General features: G+C 45.0%; 1 protein-coding gene across 1 annotated transcript in view; it reads left to right on the forward strand.

Moving 5' to 3' along the window:
• NID1 (nidogen 1) overlaps positions 1–18,784 on the forward strand; it is a 104,606-nt gene extending 85,822 nt beyond the window's left edge. The window contains exons 14-20 of the mRNA XM_007522927.3: positions 1,407–1,579; positions 3,601–3,727; positions 6,798–6,969; positions 10,534–10,691; positions 14,573–14,696; positions 16,870–16,982; positions 18,441–18,784. Of these exons, the coding sequence (XP_007522989.1) occupies positions 1,407–1,579; positions 3,601–3,727; positions 6,798–6,969; positions 10,534–10,691; positions 14,573–14,696; positions 16,870–16,982; positions 18,441–18,562 (989 nt within the window). The 3' untranslated portion in view covers positions 18,563–18,784. The remainder of the gene's footprint in view (positions 1–1,406; positions 1,580–3,600; positions 3,728–6,797; positions 6,970–10,533; positions 10,692–14,572; positions 14,697–16,869; positions 16,983–18,440) is intronic.
• Positions 18,785–19,387: the final 603 nt, after the last annotated feature.

The following is a 19,387-nucleotide window of genomic DNA, read 5'->3' on the forward strand; positions in this document are numbered from 1 at the left end:
TGAATGGGTAATCATATGGCCAGGTTTCAGCTTTAAAAATTGAAATGATAGCAGGGAAGCATGAGCCTTTGCAGAGTTTAACATTAATCCAGATGAGGGCCAGAGAATTAGCCAACCAGGTAAGATGCATGCCTTGCCATGCACTCAATCTGGGTTTGAGCCCTCCTACCACATGGGAGACTCTATAGAACCAGGGGAAGCTCTGGTGCTGTGCTGTTATTTTCTTCTCTGTCTGAATGAAAAATGTTCTAGAGTGGTGAATTCACAACTGAGTGAGGTTCCATCTGCAGAGAGAGAGAGAGAGAGAGAGAGAGAGAGACCAATAAACCAGGTAGGACATGGTGAAATTCTGACCTCGGGTGCTGGCAGTGAACTTGGTGAGGAGGGCTAGGTTCCACACACACTAGAGAAGTCAGGTAGGTTGGTTTATGCCACTCATGGGGTATCAGACCAGATCAAGAACTGAAAATGACTTTTGCTGATAACTTAGCCCAGGCCTCTCACTTAACAGAGTGGGAGATGCCATCTGAGGGGTCTCCAGCTCTCCCAGAAATAGAGCTGAGTGACAGGGGTGGTCCTGTTCCGGGGCTCCTGACACCTTGCACTCAACTATGTCACAGGCCACTTGTCCCCTTTGGGACCTTCTCTTACCCAGTTAGCCTGAATGCTCTCCTGGCTGTGAAGCTCAGCTTGAGGAGGGAAGGCTGAATACTCAGGAGAATTGGCCCTGCCCGTTGGTATGTTCTAAAAAGACTGGAGAGAGGAGGCAGGTTTTGCTTACACACACAGAGATATTCTCTCTCTCTCTCCCTTCTCCCTCTCCCTCCCCCTTCTTTTCCTTTCTTCATTCCACTCCCTTTCTCTTCCCTTCCTTCTCTCCAACCTCCCCCCCCCCCTCGCCAACCGCATTTTTAGATACTACCTCCCTGGGCAGGGCATCTGATGAGCCTTCTAATAGTGAAAACTGGAACTATTGCAGGGATTTCAGGGCTGCTGCTGGTACAACCATTTGCTTTCATTGCCTTGGCCCACACCAGAGCAGCACCTACATAACTACCTTGTTTCTGTTAAGAAGGAGGCTAAGCCCCCTTTTTTTTTTTAATTTTTGTTTGTTTTGCAAATGAGCCTTTATTGTTGAGCCTGCTTTGCACTGTCTCTTTAGACATTTGATTAAGGCCTTTTTGCTTCTTGTGTTTTCAGGTATAATTTTGGGCCATTGGGTGGCTATGAAGCTTTTAGCTTTTAGGGCCATGAAGATGTGATGCTGCTACCATGTGTGTGTGTGTGTGTGTGTGTGTGTGTGTGTGTGTGTGTGTGTGTGTGTGTGTGTGTGTGTGTGTACGTGTGTGTGTTCTCTCACATATATATGCACATGCCAACCTCAGAGACACCTCCTCTCTCCCCAGGTCTGAGTACAGTGGCTCCCCCTGTTCACCATGGACCTTCAGTTCCTACCACCATCATCCCCCTGCCCCCGGGGACCCACCTGCTCTTTGCCCAGACTGGAAAGATCGAACACCTCCCCCTGGCAGGGAGCACCATGAAGAAGATGGAGGCCAAGACACTGCTGCACACCCCGGTGAGTGCTGGCTTACTGCACAGGCAGGGAGGATCCGGAAAACTAGTGGGAAGACCAGGGACCCTTGACTCTTGGTATCCATCCCTGGATATCCCCCCCATGGCCATGTGATAGGATCAGGAACAGGAAAGCTTGCTATGATGAGACTGCTGAGGGTCTGTTAGCCTGAGGGTGCGGCCCCCATGTGAGTTAGTGTCTGCCTGAATCTGCCACATTTGATCTTGACTCACTCCTTCCTTCCTTCCTTCCTTCCTTCCTTCCTTCCTTCCTTTCTTTCTTTCTTTCTTTCTTTCTCTTTCTCCCTTCCTTTCTCTTTCTTTCTTTCATCCATTCTTTCTTTTTTTTTTTTTTTTCTTTCTTCTTTTTACCAGAGTACTGCTCAACTCTGGCTTGTGTGGTTGGGACTATGGTTGTGTGTTGGGACTTTGGAACCTCAGGCATGAGAGTCTCTTTGCAGAACAATTCTGCTATCTCCCTCCACACTTGCCTTTCCTGATGACTTAGATTCAGCTTTAATGCCAGTGAAATAGCTAGCTCGGTTATTGCGCTTTGCTGTGTGTGTGTGTGTGTGTGTGTGTGTGTGTGTGTGTGTGTGTGTGTGTCTCCCAGGTTCAATTCCAGTCCCCACTGCATTGAAGCAAGCGTCAATGCTCTTTCATCTCTCTCTACCTCTCTGTCCTCATCTAAAGAAAAAGAAAAGTGACTCTTGGGCCTCTGTAGGAGCTTAAATCAAAAGTGTATATTGCCCAGAGGCAATAGCAAGGTTAGGGCTTAGAACTTTTCAAAGTTTCAAAGATGCTATTTGTTAGTGGGAAATGTTTCTCATTAGAGAGGGTTGGAGACTTCTGAGAAGCCTTTGTGTTTTATCTGTGCCCACCCCACCCCCAACCTCCCAGCCTAGAAAGCAAGAGACTTGAGGGCTACAGAAGGAATTCAGTCAGGATGTTGGAGCAGTGGGAGGGGGGCTTGGGGTTACCAGGGGCCCCCAAGATGTGAAGGAGGAACAGAGAGAGCCACCAACTCTTATAGTTGAAAGTAGTGCAAAACAACAAAACCAAACCTTATCTTTTTTTATATTTTCTTTTTTTTTAATTTTTTATATACATATTTATTTATTTTCCCTTTTGTTGCCCTTGTTTTTTTTATTGTTGTTGTAGTTATTACTGTTGTTGTCATTGATGTCGTAGTTGTTAGATAGGACAGAGAAATGGAGAGAGGAGGGGAAGACAGAGAGGGAGAGAGAAAGATAGACACCTGCAGACCTACTCCACCGCCTATGAAGCGACTCCCCGGCAGGTGGGGATCCGGGGGCTCCAACCAGGATCCTTATGCTGGTCCTTGCGCTTTGCACCACGTGCACTTAACCCACTGAGCTACCACCTGAGTCCCCAAACCTTATCTTAAAGGCCTAAATTGGGAGTGTGTTCAACTAAAAGCAAATAAACATTATCTGCAAACAAATATGTATATGGCAAAATCTTTGTGTCTGAAGTATTATTGACGTCATGGCTCAATAATAAACATTTTTTAATGGATAAGACATGAAGATGTTTTATTTAGAAAGCTACCATACTGGGGGTTGGGAGGTAGCACAGCAGGTTAAGCGCACATGGCGAAAAGTGCAAGGACCGGCTTAAGGATCCCAGTTCGAGCTCCCGGCTCCCCACGTGCAGGGGTGCTGCTTCACAAGCGGTGAAGCAGGTCTGCAGGTGTCTATCATTTTCTCCTCTTTGCCTTCCCATCTTCTCTCTCCATTTCTCTCTGTCCTAACCAACAACAACAGATACAACAACAATAACAACTGCAACAAAAGGGAAAAAAGCCTCCAGGAGCAGTGGATTCTTAATGCTGGCAACAAGCCCCAGTGATAACCCTGGAGGCAAAAAAAAAAAAGAAAGAAAGAAAGAAAGAAAGAAAGAAAGAAAGCTACCATGCCTATAAGCACACAAAAGGACTTCTACCTTGTCAGTGATTCAGATGTCAGTGAGTAGCCCACTCTCACCACTGCTCTGCACTTCCAGGATAAAGTCATCATTGGATTGGCTTTTGACTGTGTGGACAAGATGGTCTATTGGACCGACATCAGCGAGCCTTCCATTGGCAGAGCCAGTCTTCATGGCGGAGAGCCAACCACTATTATTCGACAAGGTGGGCAAATGTCACTCTTCTTTCTGCTTTTACTTGGGTGGAGAAGAGAGAGTAGTAGGAGTGTATAGTTACTTGCCCAGTTGATGATAAGAGAGGGGCTGGGTCCTGGGCCTCAAACATCCCCTTTCCCTGTCTTCTTTGAAGAGTCCTCCAAACACTCATCATGAAATCATGAACATTTCAGCAGGATTTGTTGTTAGCCCAAGAACAAAATGAAAATAGGGTGTGTGATCATGTAGCCCATCTTCATGGACAGTGAGATTCAGCTTCCCGTCCAGTCTGGATGTACGTTTCCCAGATAGGCCTTTCTGAGCCTAGAGTCTCTTCTCAAAAGTGTCTATCCTACAGGCATTCCCTTAGGGGATTCTCAAAGTCAACAGGCAGATGAATCATAAGGTTAGGTCACAAACATATTGCCAGATCCCATCCCTGATATTTTCTGGGTCTCTTCCCAAGAGAGTTTTCAAGTTAAAGGGTGTCATTTCAACCTTTAACATGGAAGAGTGAGTGAAAGTGTAAGTCGGGGATAAATAGCTTCTCCCTCTCCCCCAAACACCCCCTATCCTCGCAAATGCTCAGAATACCTGTACCAGAAGAGTACAACAAACCAGGCTGAGCTTTTACAACCCACTTAAAAAGCTTATATTTTATCATTGATTTAAAAAAAAAAATGCACCACAGTGTGCATAGTTGCCATTTAACTTACAGATACTGTAGGTTTTCTGCATTATTTCAATGACTGCATTGATCAGATTGAGATAATTTTATGTGGACATATTTTATCCAGATTAAAGACCATTATAACAAAAAAGTCAAGTATCTCTGAAAATTCCTTTGTACTGAAAAAGTCAAATATTCCATGTTGCTAAATCATTGACTCATCAGCTAGCTGGCTAGGCAATACTGTCACTCCAAAGACATCATGCCAATGTTATTTGCTGTGTGGAATCAAATTTTGCTGGCTCTGCAGAACATTTCACACCAAATATGTCTTTAAAATACATGAACCTCATTTGACACTTCTTTTTGCTTGGCACTGAATATAGTGTATGTAATTCCCAATCTAATGTGTCCTTATCAATTAATATTCTGGAAGAATCTCTGTCTGTGGAACAACCCTGGGGCACTTTCTCCTTCCTTAGCTCCTTCAGGAGAGATGATGCAAAAAGGAATTGAGCTGAGGTCAAGGTAAAGCTGCCTGGCTCTGCACACAGACCTTCTATTTGTTTCTGCAAGCAGATGTGTGATTTAAATAAAGTTTATTGCTTTCCGTGGTTTGATTTGATGAACAGATGTTTGAAAATGCCTTTTATGTCTTATCTTTAGTAAAATGTCGCTTTTTTATTATTGATTTGACTTCAGAACTCAGTGGAAGAGGGAAGTAGGTCATCCTTTGTTATTTCCTGTTGTATTTGGAGCAGATAACCATCCAAGAAGACTTTAAGCACAGCAAGAAACAGTCCAGGCAAGAGCTAGTTCTAAAAACACCAGATTCCCCAAATACGATCTCTGGAGAAAAAAAAAGTCACTGGGAATATATATTTTTTTAATTTGAGAAGAAAAAAGAGACAAATTTCCACATAAATCATCATGGAACAGGATGAGACATCCTCAGTGAATGAAAGGGGATGAATCTGAAATTGTCTCTTTCTTGCCTTGAGGTTTTTCAGGCTTTTCTTATAGCCCTGGAGCCCACTGAGAAAATATTTTCCTAGTTGAAAGAGGAAATTGATTGGTCTTATGTTTCTTTTTGTTTTTATTTTTTTAAATTTTTATTTATAAAAAAGAAACTCACAAAACCATAGAATAAGAGGGGTACAACTCCACACAATTCCTATCACCAGAACTCTGTAGCCCATCCCCTCCACTGATAGCTTTCTTATTCTTTATCCCTCTGGGAGTATGGACCCAGGGTTATTATGGGGTTCAGAAGGTGGAAGGTCTGGCTTCTGTAATTGCTTCATCACTGAACATGGGAATTGACAGGTTGATCCATACTCCCAGCCTGCCTCTCTTTTTCCCTAGTGGAGCAGGGCTCCAGGACATATTGGTGGAGTCATCTGCCCAGGGAAGTCTGGTTAGCATTATGGTAGCATCTGGAACCTGGTGGCTGAAAAGACAGTCAACATATCAAATCAAACAAGTTGTTGACTAATCATGAACCTAAACGCTGGAATAGTGCAGATGTAGATTTGGGGGGGGGGGTGTGTCTCCGTTTTGTAGATAGCTAGTAAGCCTATTTTAGTTTTTTCCAAAGGACCCATGACTATACTAGGTTTGTTTTTTTTTTTTCCCCCTGAGCCTGACATCTGATATGCAGATGGATCCAAGTTATTGTTTGGGGAGGTGATGTAATGGCTGGCAGAAGGACCAGAAAGCTGGATCAGGGAAGAGAGTAGCTCCCAAATATGGGAAAGGGGTATAAATATTGTTGACTGTAAACCCCACTGATTTGATCTGATTTGGGGCCCATATTCAGCTTAGGAGCCTATGTGACCTCTGCATCCCTATAGATCTGAGCTCACGTTCTGTGGTCATGAGTAGGAACATTCCAAGCTGCCCCAATTTCAGGACCCATCTTCCTCAGGTAGAAGATAAGAGTATGTTATCCAGCCTCCCTTCGGAGGATGAAACATTCTCTACCATTGTGGATGTACGTTGAGGGCAAGGTCCTATGGGGGCACACAAAGGGGTCTATTGTGTTGTTCCTGACAGAGATGACCAGTAACAATGGAGAAAAGGATCTATCTAGGTCCATCTAGTCTGTTTGGGAATCTCAGGACTCCCCGACTAGGGCCCCAGCTGATGGGGTGACCTGATAGTGACTAAAGAGTCATCGTTAAAGTATGGACTGGTCTTATGTTTGAAGCCAGGCCCAAAGCTGCTTCCCAGGAAACACTGTGCCTGGGGGCTCCTTCCAGGTTCTTCCAGGCTTACACTTTGCGTGTTATTTGTCTAAGAAACAAGCTTTGCACTTTTCCGTTGGTTTCCTCAATGCAAATCCAGTGATCAGAAAAGCCTAATCTCTCCAGTTAAAAAACCATCAGGATTATTTTCTGCCTGCTTTTAGATCTTGGAAGCCCAGAAGGCATTGCCCTTGATCATCTCGGCCGCAACATCTTCTGGACAGATTCCCGCCTCAATCGAATTGAAGTGGCCAAGTTGGATGGCTCCCAGCGTCGGGTACTGTTTGACACTGATTTGGTGAATCCCAGAGGCATCGTCACGGATTCTGTGAGAGGGTATCTATCGTTGTATAAATCCTTGTGTGCATCAGTATCTTCACAGGTGTTTTCAGTGTTGGTCTCTAGCTCTGGCATTGCTCTTCTGAAGTGCAAGAGTACAGGACAAGTAGATGTTTAGACAGGACTTGTAGATCCCTATAGTGAAATGCCAGACCATTCCTTACAAGAAGTCTCTGCTGCAAGGACTTGAGGCCACATCTCACTTCCAGATCTCTTTCTAAGAAACTTGCTAAATAAGCAGTTCACAAACTAGTTATTTCCATGTGAACGTAATGTAAATCAGCACTGAAATTGTACCTGCCCAGAAGAGTAGGTATTTCAGTATCATAAAAATCCCAGATTGGGGGAGTCGGGCTGTAGCGCAGTGGGTTAAGCGCAGGTGGCGCAAAGCGCAAGGTCTGGTGTAAGGATCCCAGTTCGAGCCCCCGGCTCCCCCACCTGCAGGGGAGTTGCTTCACAGGTGGTGAAGCAGGTCTGCAGGTGTCTTTCTCTCCCCCTCTCTCTCTTCCCCTCCTCTCTCCATTTCTCTCTGTCCTATCCAACAATAATAACTACAACAATAAAACAAGGGCAACAAAAGGGAATAAATAAATAAATAAATAAATAAAATAAAAATAAAAAAAAAAAAAAATCCCAGATTGGGACCAGGCAGTGGCTCACCTGGTTAAGTATGTGCATTACAGTGTGCAAAGACCTGGGTTCAAGCCCCTGGCCCCCCACCAAGAGGTGCCAGGGCTCAAACCTGGGACTCAAGCACAACAGTGCTCTGACTCTGACTACAATTCTTTGTCAAGTATAATAATAATAGACATGATTCTTTTGCTGCTGTTGTTGTTGTTGTTGTCACTTGGGTTCTGTTACTTCACAAGTGGTGAAGCAGAGCTGCAGGTGTCTCTCTGTATCCTTCCTTCTCTAACTCTCCCATCCCTCTCAATTTCTCTCTGCCTCTATCCAATAATAAATAAAGATTGTTATTTTTTTAAAAATCCCAGATTGTTAGGGTGGCATAAATAGGCTTTTTGGTGATCCAAACTCGAGTGAACAGCTTAAGGACTCCTTCTTAAGGACTTTGTGAGCTCATCAATGTCTTCTTCTCTTTCTCCCTTATGGGACTTTTATTTTTCTTTTAAAAAAATATTTATTTATTTATTTATTTATCCTTTTGTTGCCCTTGTTGTTTTTATTGTTGTTATAGTTATTATTGTTGTTGTCATTTATGTTGTTGTTAGATAGGACAGAGAGAAATGGAGAGAGGAGGGGAAGACAGAGAGAGGGGAGAGAAAGATAGACACCTGCAGACCTGCTTCACCCACCTGTGATGTGACTCTCCTGCAGGTGGGGAGCCGGGGGCTTGAACCAGGATCCTTGAGCCTGGTCCTTGTGCTTTGCGCCACATGCACTTAACCCGCTGTGCTACTGCCCAACTCCCAGGACTTTTTTTTTTTCTGACAGAGAAAGGAAGAGAGAGAGAGACCTCTGCAGCACTGCTTTATCTCTCATGAAGCTTCCTCCCTACAGGTGGGGACCAGGGGTTTGAACTCAGGTCCTGGCACTGGGTAATGTGTCAGCTCTACCAGATGAGCCACCACCCAGCTCCCCTGACAGCGAGTTCTAAGTCTTGCACAGCAGCCCCTCCGCTCCTTGACATTTTTACTTCCTTCCGTAGTCCTCGTTCACCTGTCCACTAGGCCTTGAGCACTGCCTCTACCCGCATTTCCCACTGTGCCTCAGACCCTAAGTCTGTTGTGGCCTCAGGTGACGGATTGTGGGAATTCTGTTACGTATGTATGTCATTTGGGGGCTTTTTGTTGGTGTTTGCCGCCGGTGTTATCATTGGGGCTTGGTGCCTGCACAGCTCCACCATTCCCTGTGGACACTTTTTTTTCTCCCTTTTGTTTTTTTAATAGAGCATGCAGGACTGAAAAAAACTGAGGGGGCCAGGCAGTGGTGCACCTGGCTAAGCATACACATTACAGTGCTCAAGAATCCCGTTCAAACCCCCAGCTCCCACCTGTAGGGGGAAGCTTCACGAGTGGGGAAGTAGGTCTGCAAGTGTCTCTCTGTCTTTCTCTCTCTTTATCTCCCCCTCCTCTTTCAATTTCTGTCTCTATCCAATCATAAGTAAATAAAGAGATCTAAGGAGGGCTGGGTGGTAGCACACCAGGTCAAACACACATAGTGCAAAGTGCAAGGACTAGCCTAAGGATACCAGTTCGAGCCTCCAGCTCCCAGCTGCAGGGGTGACATTTCACAAGCAGCGAAGCAGGTCTGCAGCTGTTCATCTCCCCCCCAATCTTCTTCTCTCTGTTCTATCCAATAACAACAAGGAAAAAATGGCCACCAGGAGCAATAGCTTCATAGTGCAGGTACTGAGTCCCAGTGATAACTCTGGAGGAGAGAGAGAGAGAGAGAGAGAGAGAGAGGGAGAGAGAGAGAGAGGCTTAAGTAGAAAAAAAGAGGGCCAGATCCTGATTTATTCTTTTTTTTTAAAGTTCTTTATTAGTAATTTAATAGTGATTTGCAAGATTATGAGATCATAGACGTATAATTTGAACACCACATCTGCCACCTAAGTTCTGTGGCCTCCTCCCAAAGATGACCACCATAGTTCACCCAAGATCTTAGAGACTGGTTAACTACTTTTTAAAAATTATTTATTCCCTTTTGTTGCCCTTGTCGTTTTTTATTGTTGTTGTAGTTACTATTATTGTTGTTATTGATGTTGTCATTGTTGGATAGGACAGAGAGAAATGGAGCGAGATGGGGAAGAGAAAGATAGACACCTGCAGACCTGTTTCACCGTCTGTGAAGTGACTCCCCTGCCAGTGGGAAGCTGGGGGATCGAACCAGGATCCTTACACTGGTTCCTGCACTTCGCACCACCTGCGCTTAACTCGATGCGCTACCACCAGACTCCCACTACTTTTTTCTTTTTTTAAGCTCATGTATTTCAATTCTCTATATTTCACTTATGGGTGAAACCATCTGTTAGTTGTCTTTCACTTCCTTACTTACCTCACTAGGCATAATCACCTCCATTTCCATCCATTTTGACCTGAAAGGTACTACATCATCTCTTTTAATTACTGAGTAGAACTCCATTGAGTATATATCCCATTAAGTTCTTTAGAGGACATTTAGGCTGCTTCTAAATTTGCGGTACTGTGAATAATGCAGCTATGAACACGGGTGCCAGTGTCCCTTTCAATTAGTGTTTGCATGTCGTTTGGATAATGCCTAGGCATTGCTGCATCATGAGGTATTTCCATTTTTTGTTCCTTAAGTTTTTAAAAATAGTTTTTATATAGAGAGAGATTCACATGAGGCAGAGAGTAGAAGAAAGAGCACCCCCATGGCACATGCAGTGCTTCCGGAGATCAAAGCAGGAACCTGAGGAATGAAAGCCTGATGTGCCAGTTAAGTCGCTTCCCTGACCACTCCTGATCCTCTCCTAACCATTCTGAAGGTTTCTCTTCACTATTGTCTTCCTCAGAGGCCCTTTTTCAAATTAACTTTTCTTCGCCTGGGTTCTTTATTTCTCTTCCTTTTCTCCTTCTCCAGGAATCTCTATTGGACAGATTGGAACAGAGACAGCCCCAAGATCGAAACTTCCTACATGGATGGCACAAACCGGAGGATTCTAGCGCAGGATGAGCTGGGCTTGCCCAACGGGCTGACGTTTGATGCCTACTCCTCTCAGCTCTGCTGGGTGGATGCAGGTGATGAAAGAACCTTGGTAGCTCTGGGCTAACGGCATTGTTGTTTTGCTTTGCTTTGTTTTTGCCAGCAGGCTTATCACTGAGCTTATTTTATCACGGTGCCTGCATGAGGACTACACCTTCTGGAGGCCATCTTTCTCTCTTCCTCCTTCCTTCCTTTCTCTCTTCCTTCCTTCACTCCTTCCTTCCTCCCTTCCTCTTTCTCCCTCTTTTCTTTTTTCCTCCCATCTTCTCTTCTTCCCTCTTTCCCTTTTTCTCTCTCTTCCTCTCTTGTTTATATAGAGACTGAGAGAAAAATGGGGGAAAGATAGAAAGAGATGACTGCAGCATGACTCCACTGCTCTTGAAGCTTCCATCCTGCAGATGGGGACCAGGGCATGAACCCAGGTCCAGGTAATGTAAACTCTACTGGGTACACCACCATCTGGCTTCTAACTTCTTTAAATTTTTATTTTTTAAAAATATTTATTTCTTTATTCCCTTTTGTTGCCTTTTTTTTTTTTTTTCCTCCTCCAGGGTTATTGCTGGGCTCAGTGCCTGCACCATGAATCCACCGCTCCTGGAGGCCATTTTTTTTTCCCCCTTTTGTTGCCCTTGTTGTAGCTTCGTTGTGGTTATTATTATTGCCCTTGTTGACACAATTCATTGTTGGATAGGACAGAGAGAAATGGAGAGAGGAGGAGAGAAAGATAGACACCTGCAGACCTACTTCACTGTTTGTGAAGTGACTCCCCTGCAGGTGGGGAGCTGGGGGCTTGAACCCGGATCCTTATGCCAGTCCTTGTGCTTTGAGCCATGTGCGCTTAACCTGCTGGACTCCCAACTTTTATTTTTTTTTAACCAAATTTTCATCACCCATGCTGAGACAGTCCATATATACATCGAGTGTCTCCTATGAGGGTGGGGGGGTAATGATTTTGTGTTTGGTTTTACCTTCTCCAGATAGCTGGATATCTTCATTGTGAAATCTACTACTCCTCTAGGCTTGACACTGCCCAAAGAGCATCAGTCTTTTGTTTGTTTGTTGAACTATTTATTTGTTTATTGGATAAAGACATAGAAATCAAGAGGAAAGGGGGAGACAGAAGAGAAATGCCTAAAGTACTCTTTCACCATTCACGAAGATTTCATCCTGCAGCTGGAGCCTGGGGGGGCTTGAATCTGGGTCCCTGCGCATTGTAACATGTGTGCTCCGCCTGGCACTAGAGTGTCTTATTTTCTGTGTCAGGGTCAGCAAACTCCACTCCACTGGCTAAATCCCAGCTGCTCCCTTCTGTCATCACTTGTGTCAGGAATCCAGCCTGACCCCTCACACACTCAAAGCATGCACTCTACTTGCTGAGCTACCACTCCAACCGCGGTTCACATGTGAAAATGTAGCACTTGGAAAGATTATGCAGGGCCCTCCACGATGCCCTTGTTTTTCTTGGTCCACAGCACCAAAAATAATTACTGCCGGATGCTCTGTGAAAAAGCTTGCAAATCCCCTCGAGCCTGTCTTCATCCTGATAGTTAGCAAGCAGCTCCATACATTCCTCCACATAAGCCCCTGCTTGTCCTTCGGGGCCAACCCAGGAGACGTAAAGTAACAGGGTCAGGCAGAGAGTGGATAGCATAGTGATTACGCAAAGAGACTCTTGTACCTGAGGCTCCAAAGTCCTAGGTTCAATCCCCTCTGCACCACCATAAGCCAAAGCTGAACAGTGCTCTGGTTAAAAAAAAAAAAAAAAAAGTAATAGGGTCCCAGTGTGTGGGCGGGGTGGCGGTCTTCCAAGCCAAGGATGTGAACAGGAACTCCAATCATCAGTCAAGCCTCTGTTGAGGACCTACTCTGTTCCAGACACTTTCAGGTGTCACCGGAGTGCAGGGCTGTGCCTAGGACTTGGGGAGGATAGGAGGTAAGGAAACGTAGTAGAAACACAAGTCTGATTAGTCATGTAATACAGGTGTCCATGCAAGGCTGTGCGCAACTGCTAAACTAGTTGCTTGTAACTTTTGTTTGGTTGTTTCTTCCTTTTTCATGTTTTGTTTACTGGGTAGAGACAGAGAAATTGGGAAGGAAGGAGGAAATAGGGAGAGAGATACCTGTAGCACTGTTGAACCACTCATGAAGCTTTCTCCTTGCAGGTGGGGACTGAGGGCTTGAGCCCAAGTCCTTGCACATTGTAACTTGTGGGTTCAACCAGGTGGGCCACTGTTGACCCCAATGGGACTCAAATCTGTGAGGTGAGGGGTCAGGACAGATGTCAAGAGAGGAGAAGGGGTGAGGGAGGAAGAGGAGGGATTTTAGCAACTGCTGGTCAATTTGGACCATTGCATGATTCCTACTCTGGCAATGGAGGAAACTAGGTGAGCTTCTCCTGCTCTCGCTCACCTCTCCCCATCAGAACCAGCCTTTGAGGGAACTGGTGAAATAGTTCACTTGAATAGTGCACTGCTTTGTTGTGTATGTGTCCCAGGTTCGAGACCTGCCTCCACTGTTTTTTTTTTTTTTTTTTTGGTATTCCAAAATATGATACATTTTCTTTTCTCTTCATCTTTCTTTCTTCCTCCCCTCCTTCCTCCCTCCCTCCCTCCCTTCCTCCCTCCCTCCCTTCCTTTCCTTCTGCCTTTCTTTCCTTCTTTCCTCCTGCCTTTCTTCCTTCCTGTCTTTCTTTCTGTCTGTCTTTTTTTCTTTTTTAGTGATTTAATATTGATTTATAAAACTATAAGATAACGGCACCAGAGTTCTGTGTCTGCATTCTCTCCATTAGAAACTGCATTATGGCGCTGGGTGGTGGCACACTTGGCTGAGCATGCATGTTATAACCCAGGTTCAAGACCCCAGTCCCTACCTGCAGGGGGAAAGCTTTGTGAGTGGGCAAGTCATGCTGCAGGTGTATTTCTGTTTCTCTTCCCTTTCCCTTTTGATTTCTAGTTATCTCTATCCAATAAATAAAGTTGTTTTTTTTTTAAAAAAAAGGGAAACTACATTAGTTCTTCCAAGATTGCAGATATGGTTTGACTATTATTTCTGTAACTATCTATTTTTTATATATATTTGCCCCCCCTTTTCATTATCCTGCCTTCTCTTCCTTTCACACCTTCTACTTCTGAGTCCCCACCCCCCTTCTTTCTTTGGGTTCTGATGGAATTAGAGTTCAGAATCTTCAGATCATTCCCCTAACACTTACCCCTCTGGGAGTATAGATCAAAATTCTATGTGGTGCGTAAGGTGGAAGGTCTGGCTTCTGTAATTGCTTCTCCATTGTACATGGGCATTGGCAGGTCCAGACCCTCAGCCTGTTTCTGTGTTTTCCTAGTGGGATAGGGCTCTGGAGAGGTGAGGCTCCAGGACAGATTGGTGAGGTCATCTGATCAGGGTGATGAAAGCTTTTGGTGATGTGGTTTCTCTCCCTCTCTCTCTCTCTCTCTCTCTCCCCCTTCTCTGGCTCTACTAAAAAAAAAAATGTGGAAGGCCACACATGTTGATACTGACCAATGAGAGGGCAGGAGAATATGATACCACAACTAAGTTTTCAAGAATAAGTCATGGGGCTGGGCAGTAAATAGACTTTATAAAGCACACACATGATCATATGTGAGGGACCTGGGTTCAAATCCCTGGTCCTCATCTGTAAGGGCAAGTGTCACGAGAGGTAGAGCAGTGCTACAGGTTTCTCCCTCTCTGTGTGTGTGTGTCTCAAAAGAATAGACAAAAAATTTTCATAAAAGGCTAAATCTTAATGTCTTTTGGATTAGCTGTTGTGATGCTGGATTTCTCTCACCCTTGCCCTCATCTCTCTTTCTCTCTTTTTCTCTCTCTCTCTCATCTCTCTCACACACAATACAAAGATTGTTTCTTGTATGAACAATGAGTGACTTGTCTTTGCTCCACACAGGCACCCATCGGGTGGAATGCCTGAACCCCGGTCAGAGTGGCAGACGCAGGGTTCTTGAAGGACTCCAGTATCCATTCGCTGTGACGAGCTACGGGAAGAATCTGTATTACACGGACTGGAAGACGTACGTCATCTCCTGCTGTGTGGGGTCCAGAAGCTACCACCCTCTTCCTGGGAGGCTAAGCCCTCCTGGTCTGACCTTTGACTTCTTAACTTGATCTTGCAGCCTCCCGAGAGACACTCCTCCTCCTGACTACAAGAGACAGAGAGGAGGGTGGGAGAAGCAGTTGGGCAGGGCAATTATTGGTCATCTCGAAATCCTTGGATGGTCAACACCAAGTCTGAGAACTTGGGCTTTGTGAGCATGTCTGTTTTTTGTCCTGGAGCTGACCCGAGGTCACATGGTTGATGGGTGCCACGCCTACTCCATGCCCCAGTGTCATCACAGCTCCTTCCTGCAAAAAGGCAGGGGACTGGGCAGTTAAAGCCCACAAGCAGCTAGAAAGGGATCTATATAGAAAGCCCATTTGCCAGCTTGCAATATTGAGTGGGAAGAGACAGCTAAGTGCTCTTTGTCTCCCCCCTTTTAATTTTTATCTTTATTTATTTATTGGATAGCGACAGAAATTGAGAGGAGGAGGGAGGGAGGAAGAGAGACAGAGAGACACCTACAGCCCTGCTTCACCACTCGCAAACCTTTCCCCCTGCAGGTGTGGACTGGGGGCTTGAATCCAGGTCCTTGCACATTGTAGCATTTGTGCTTAACCAGGTGCACCACCACCCAGCCTCCTCTTTTTTTAAATATTTTAAAAACACTTATGTATTAATTATTTTATTTGATAGGACAGAGAGAAATTGAAGGGGGTAGAGAAGGAGAAAGAGAGAGAGAGATACCTGCAGCACTATGTCACTACTAATGAAGCTTCCTCTGTGCAGGTGGGGACCAAAGGCTTGAACCTAGGTCCTTGTGCATGATAACATGTGCACTCAACCAGGTGTGCCACCACCTGACCCCATTTGTTCTTTCTGTTTGTTTGTTTAATTTTTATTATTTCTTTCTTTATTAATTGGATAGAGTAGGCCAGAAATCTATAGGGAAGAGGGTGGTAGAGAGGGAAAGAGACAGAGACACCTGCAACACTGCTTCAACAGGGGCAAAGCTTTCCTCCTGCAGAGGGCCCGAGGGCCGAAACCCGAGCCTTGCACACTGTAACGTGTTCAGTCAGGTGTGCCACCACCCAGCCCCCAAATTGCAAATTTCACACACCCAGGTTTATCCCCACCTCACCCCACTCCACCCCACATACAGGTCTGTCTTCAGGAAATTTGTTGTTAAATTAACTATCGACATTTATGGGGGGAAATTTGAACACTGGATAAGATATTTTCAGGAAGGTCAGTCATGATGGTCTTCAAATGCTGTTGCCAGTGTGACCCTGTCCTCTAGCTTCTGGGTCAGCAGCTCAGTTGTAGCTATATATATTGGAATACAGGGTGCCAATCAGCTATGGGCGTTAGACTAAAGAATAAATCCATTTGTCCTTTTCTTTTCCTTATTTATTTTCCCTTTTGCTGCCCTTGTTGTTTTTTATTGTTGTTGTAGTTATTATTGTTGTTATTGATGTCATCATTGTTAGGACAGAGAGAAATGGAGAGAGGAGGGGAAGCCATAGAGGGGCAGAGAAAGATAGACACTTGCAGACCTGTTTCACCGCCTGTGAAGTGACTCCCCTTCAGGTGGGGAGCCAGGGACTCAAACTGGGATCCTTACACCAGGTCCTTGTGCTTTGAGCCACGTACCCTTAACCTGCTGCACTACCACCCGACTCCCTTTTTTTTTTTCAATAAAGTAGAGAATTTTTTTGAATTTTTTTTTTTATTGTCTTCATTTATTTATTGGATAGAAACAGCTAGAAATTGAGAGGGAAGGGGGTGATAGAGAGGGAAAGAGACAGAGAGACACCTGCAGCCCTGCCTCACCACTCATGAAGCTTTCCCCCCTGTGGGTGGGGACCTGGGGCTCGAACCTGGGTCCTTGCACACTGTAACATGTACGCTCAACCAGGTGCACCACCACCCAGCCCCCATTTGTCCTTTTCTAAGATGTCAAAGTAATACAGAGTTGGCCTGTCCACTAAGGTTATGTGTGTGTGTGGTGGTGGTGGTGGGGGGGGGCTGGCCAGTGTATCTGTTTGGAATCTTTGGTTTATCCTCCAAAACCACAAAAGAGCATGATATACAGAGAAAAGTCTAAGCAACCAGCTATATCTTCACCTTCTGCCCTTTGGTACTTGCAGGAATTCCGTGGTTGCTGTAGACCTTGCAGTCGCCAAAGAGATGGACACCTTCCACCCCCACAAGCAGACCCGCCTGTACGGCATCACCACTGCCCTGTCCCAGTGTCCCCAAGGTAACACACTTTGCTCTTCTGAGCAGGGATTGGGAGCTTCCTAAGACACAGAGCCCCGCTCAGGCTGCCGCATTACAACTCCAGGGTGCCCCGATCACATGGCAGGCAAAATGTGGTCCCTTCCTTACAGGGTCTTTACTATTTATTGGACAAGACAGATGAAAGAGTAGGACACTGTTGGGAATGGAATTGAGTGGAGAGTGAGGAAAGTATTGATCTAGATGTATCTGCTCTTGAGGTTAGGAATATTAATGTTAGGATTTCTGCTTTTATTTATTTATCTTTTGAACTTTTTTTATCTCACTATCCTTTGCTTGAACATCCTCTATCCGTGTCTTCTTCTTTTTTTTTTTTTATCCTTTAAAGTAGTCATACATTTCTTTTCCTTTTTTTAAAATTATCTTTATTTGATTATTTGGACAGAGACAGCCAGAAATCGAGAGGGAACAGGGTGATAGAGAAAAAGAAGGACAGAGAGACACCTGCAGCACTGCTTCACCACTTGTGAAGCTTTCCCCTTGCAGGTAGGGGCCGGGGGCTCGAACCCAGATCTTTGTGCACTGTAACATGTGCACTCCACCAGATGCGCCACCACCCGGCCCCAGGAGTTCTGCTTTTATCTACTTATATATATATATATTTTTTAGATAGGGACAGAGAAAGAGCGACCATAGCACTTAAGCTTCCTTTTATGCTGTGAGGGCTGGGCTTGGGCCTGGGTTGTACACATGGCAAAGCAGTGTACTATCCAAATGAGCTATTTCACCAGCCCTCTGCTGTTTTTAAAGTTCATCTATTTGGCCTAACAGTAGCAATAATTTAATATTAGTATTAACGGTAATAATTTCAAACACCTGAGAAGCTTCTGGGAACTAGGACCTTTACATATATGACTATAACTCAGTGATTTGTTTGCATCTTCATAGCATCCCTCTGGGGTCAGTACTGTTATTGAACCTGTTTTATAAATAGGAGAACTGAATATGTTTGTCCACATCCCACAGCTCACAATGGTGAGTGGGGGTGGGTGGGAATTAAGGCCGTCTGCCTCCAGATCTGTGCTTTGATTCCTCTTTGAGACCTCTCCCCTAACCCATTTTCCTTGTTGTTTTTTCTCCTATCTCCCAGTTGCTTGTGAATCTAAGTTGGAAAAGGAGACAGAAAGTACTTTTTATTTTAATATTCCAGTTCTATGTCATAATTCAGGGCTGGTTGGTTCTCTTCAAAGCCTCTCCCCCAAACCAAGAATCAAGTGTTTTGGGCCTGTCTGGCAAGTCCTAAAGGTGAAGAAACAAGCCAGAGTTGAGTGTGTCCCCTAGCTTGCCCTGTTCCCCTGCAATTCCCACAGCCTTGGTGTCACAGAAATCAGAAAGTTGCCTTACAAGAGGACCCCTTTATTCGATGGCTGTTGACTCAGATCTCAGAGAAGACTGTTGAGCTGATGTCTGCCTTTTCCAGGTCACAACTACTGTTCCGTGAACAATGGTGGCTGCACCCACCTCTGCTTGGCCACTCCAGGAAGCAGGACATGTAGCTGCCCTGACAATACCTTGGGAGTTGACTGTATAGAGCAGAAATGAAGATAAGAATGCCTTGTTCCCTCTGCAAGTATATCACAGCAACACCCTATTTGAAAGGGTCCAGACTGACTGTCTCATCTGGTAGCGGTGTGACCACCAGATCCAGGTTCAACCCAGCCTGAGCCCTGACAATATCTCCCTCACTATTCCCCTCAAATCTATGTCCTAGGCTGCTGGAATGGGATAGCCCCCCTCCCAAAAAAACAAACAAACAAACAAAACCCACAAGTCAGAATTCCCCTGATCGCAATCCTCAGACAAAAATATCACTCTGAGAGAGAAGTTTATAGCCACTGCTCTGGAACCCTTCTCAACTCAGTACTCCAGTGGTGAGCAGAAGCTCCCCAATCCCGAGATAGCCCCTTTCTTGTGACCTTATGAGCTCAGCTTCACTCTGAGCCACCTACCATCCTGTAAATTCTTTGACACACCAGCCAGGCCACCTAGATAAGTCTGTGAGAGAAGAAGGGCATTAGTCCTCCCATTCCTTTTTTTTCTTGGTGCTCTGATTTTCCTCTTTTATACATAGCTTTTATCTCAAATTGTGTGCCACATAATCAAGATCTCTTGTGGCAAAAGCCCACCTTATCCTGAGAATAGATGGGTATTTGGTGGATGATAATGAGGAGGCCCTTCTCAGATAAGTCATTGTCATTTCAGTAGTAACATTTGGGAGTGGAAGGCTTACATCAAACCAGTATCCAGTAGTAGGAATTTCCATGTGGGGTCAGATGTTTGAGGCTGGTGATGCTTTGATATGCCTTCAATTATACCAAAGATTTCCAAATTATTCTCACTGGCCCATAGTTATTGGGCCCCAGCATC

Source organism: Erinaceus europaeus, chromosome 6 (genome assembly GCF_950295315.1).
Source record: "Erinaceus europaeus chromosome 6, mEriEur2.1, whole genome shotgun sequence".
NCBI classification, from domain to species: domain Eukaryota; kingdom Metazoa; phylum Chordata; class Mammalia; order Eulipotyphla; family Erinaceidae; genus Erinaceus; species Erinaceus europaeus.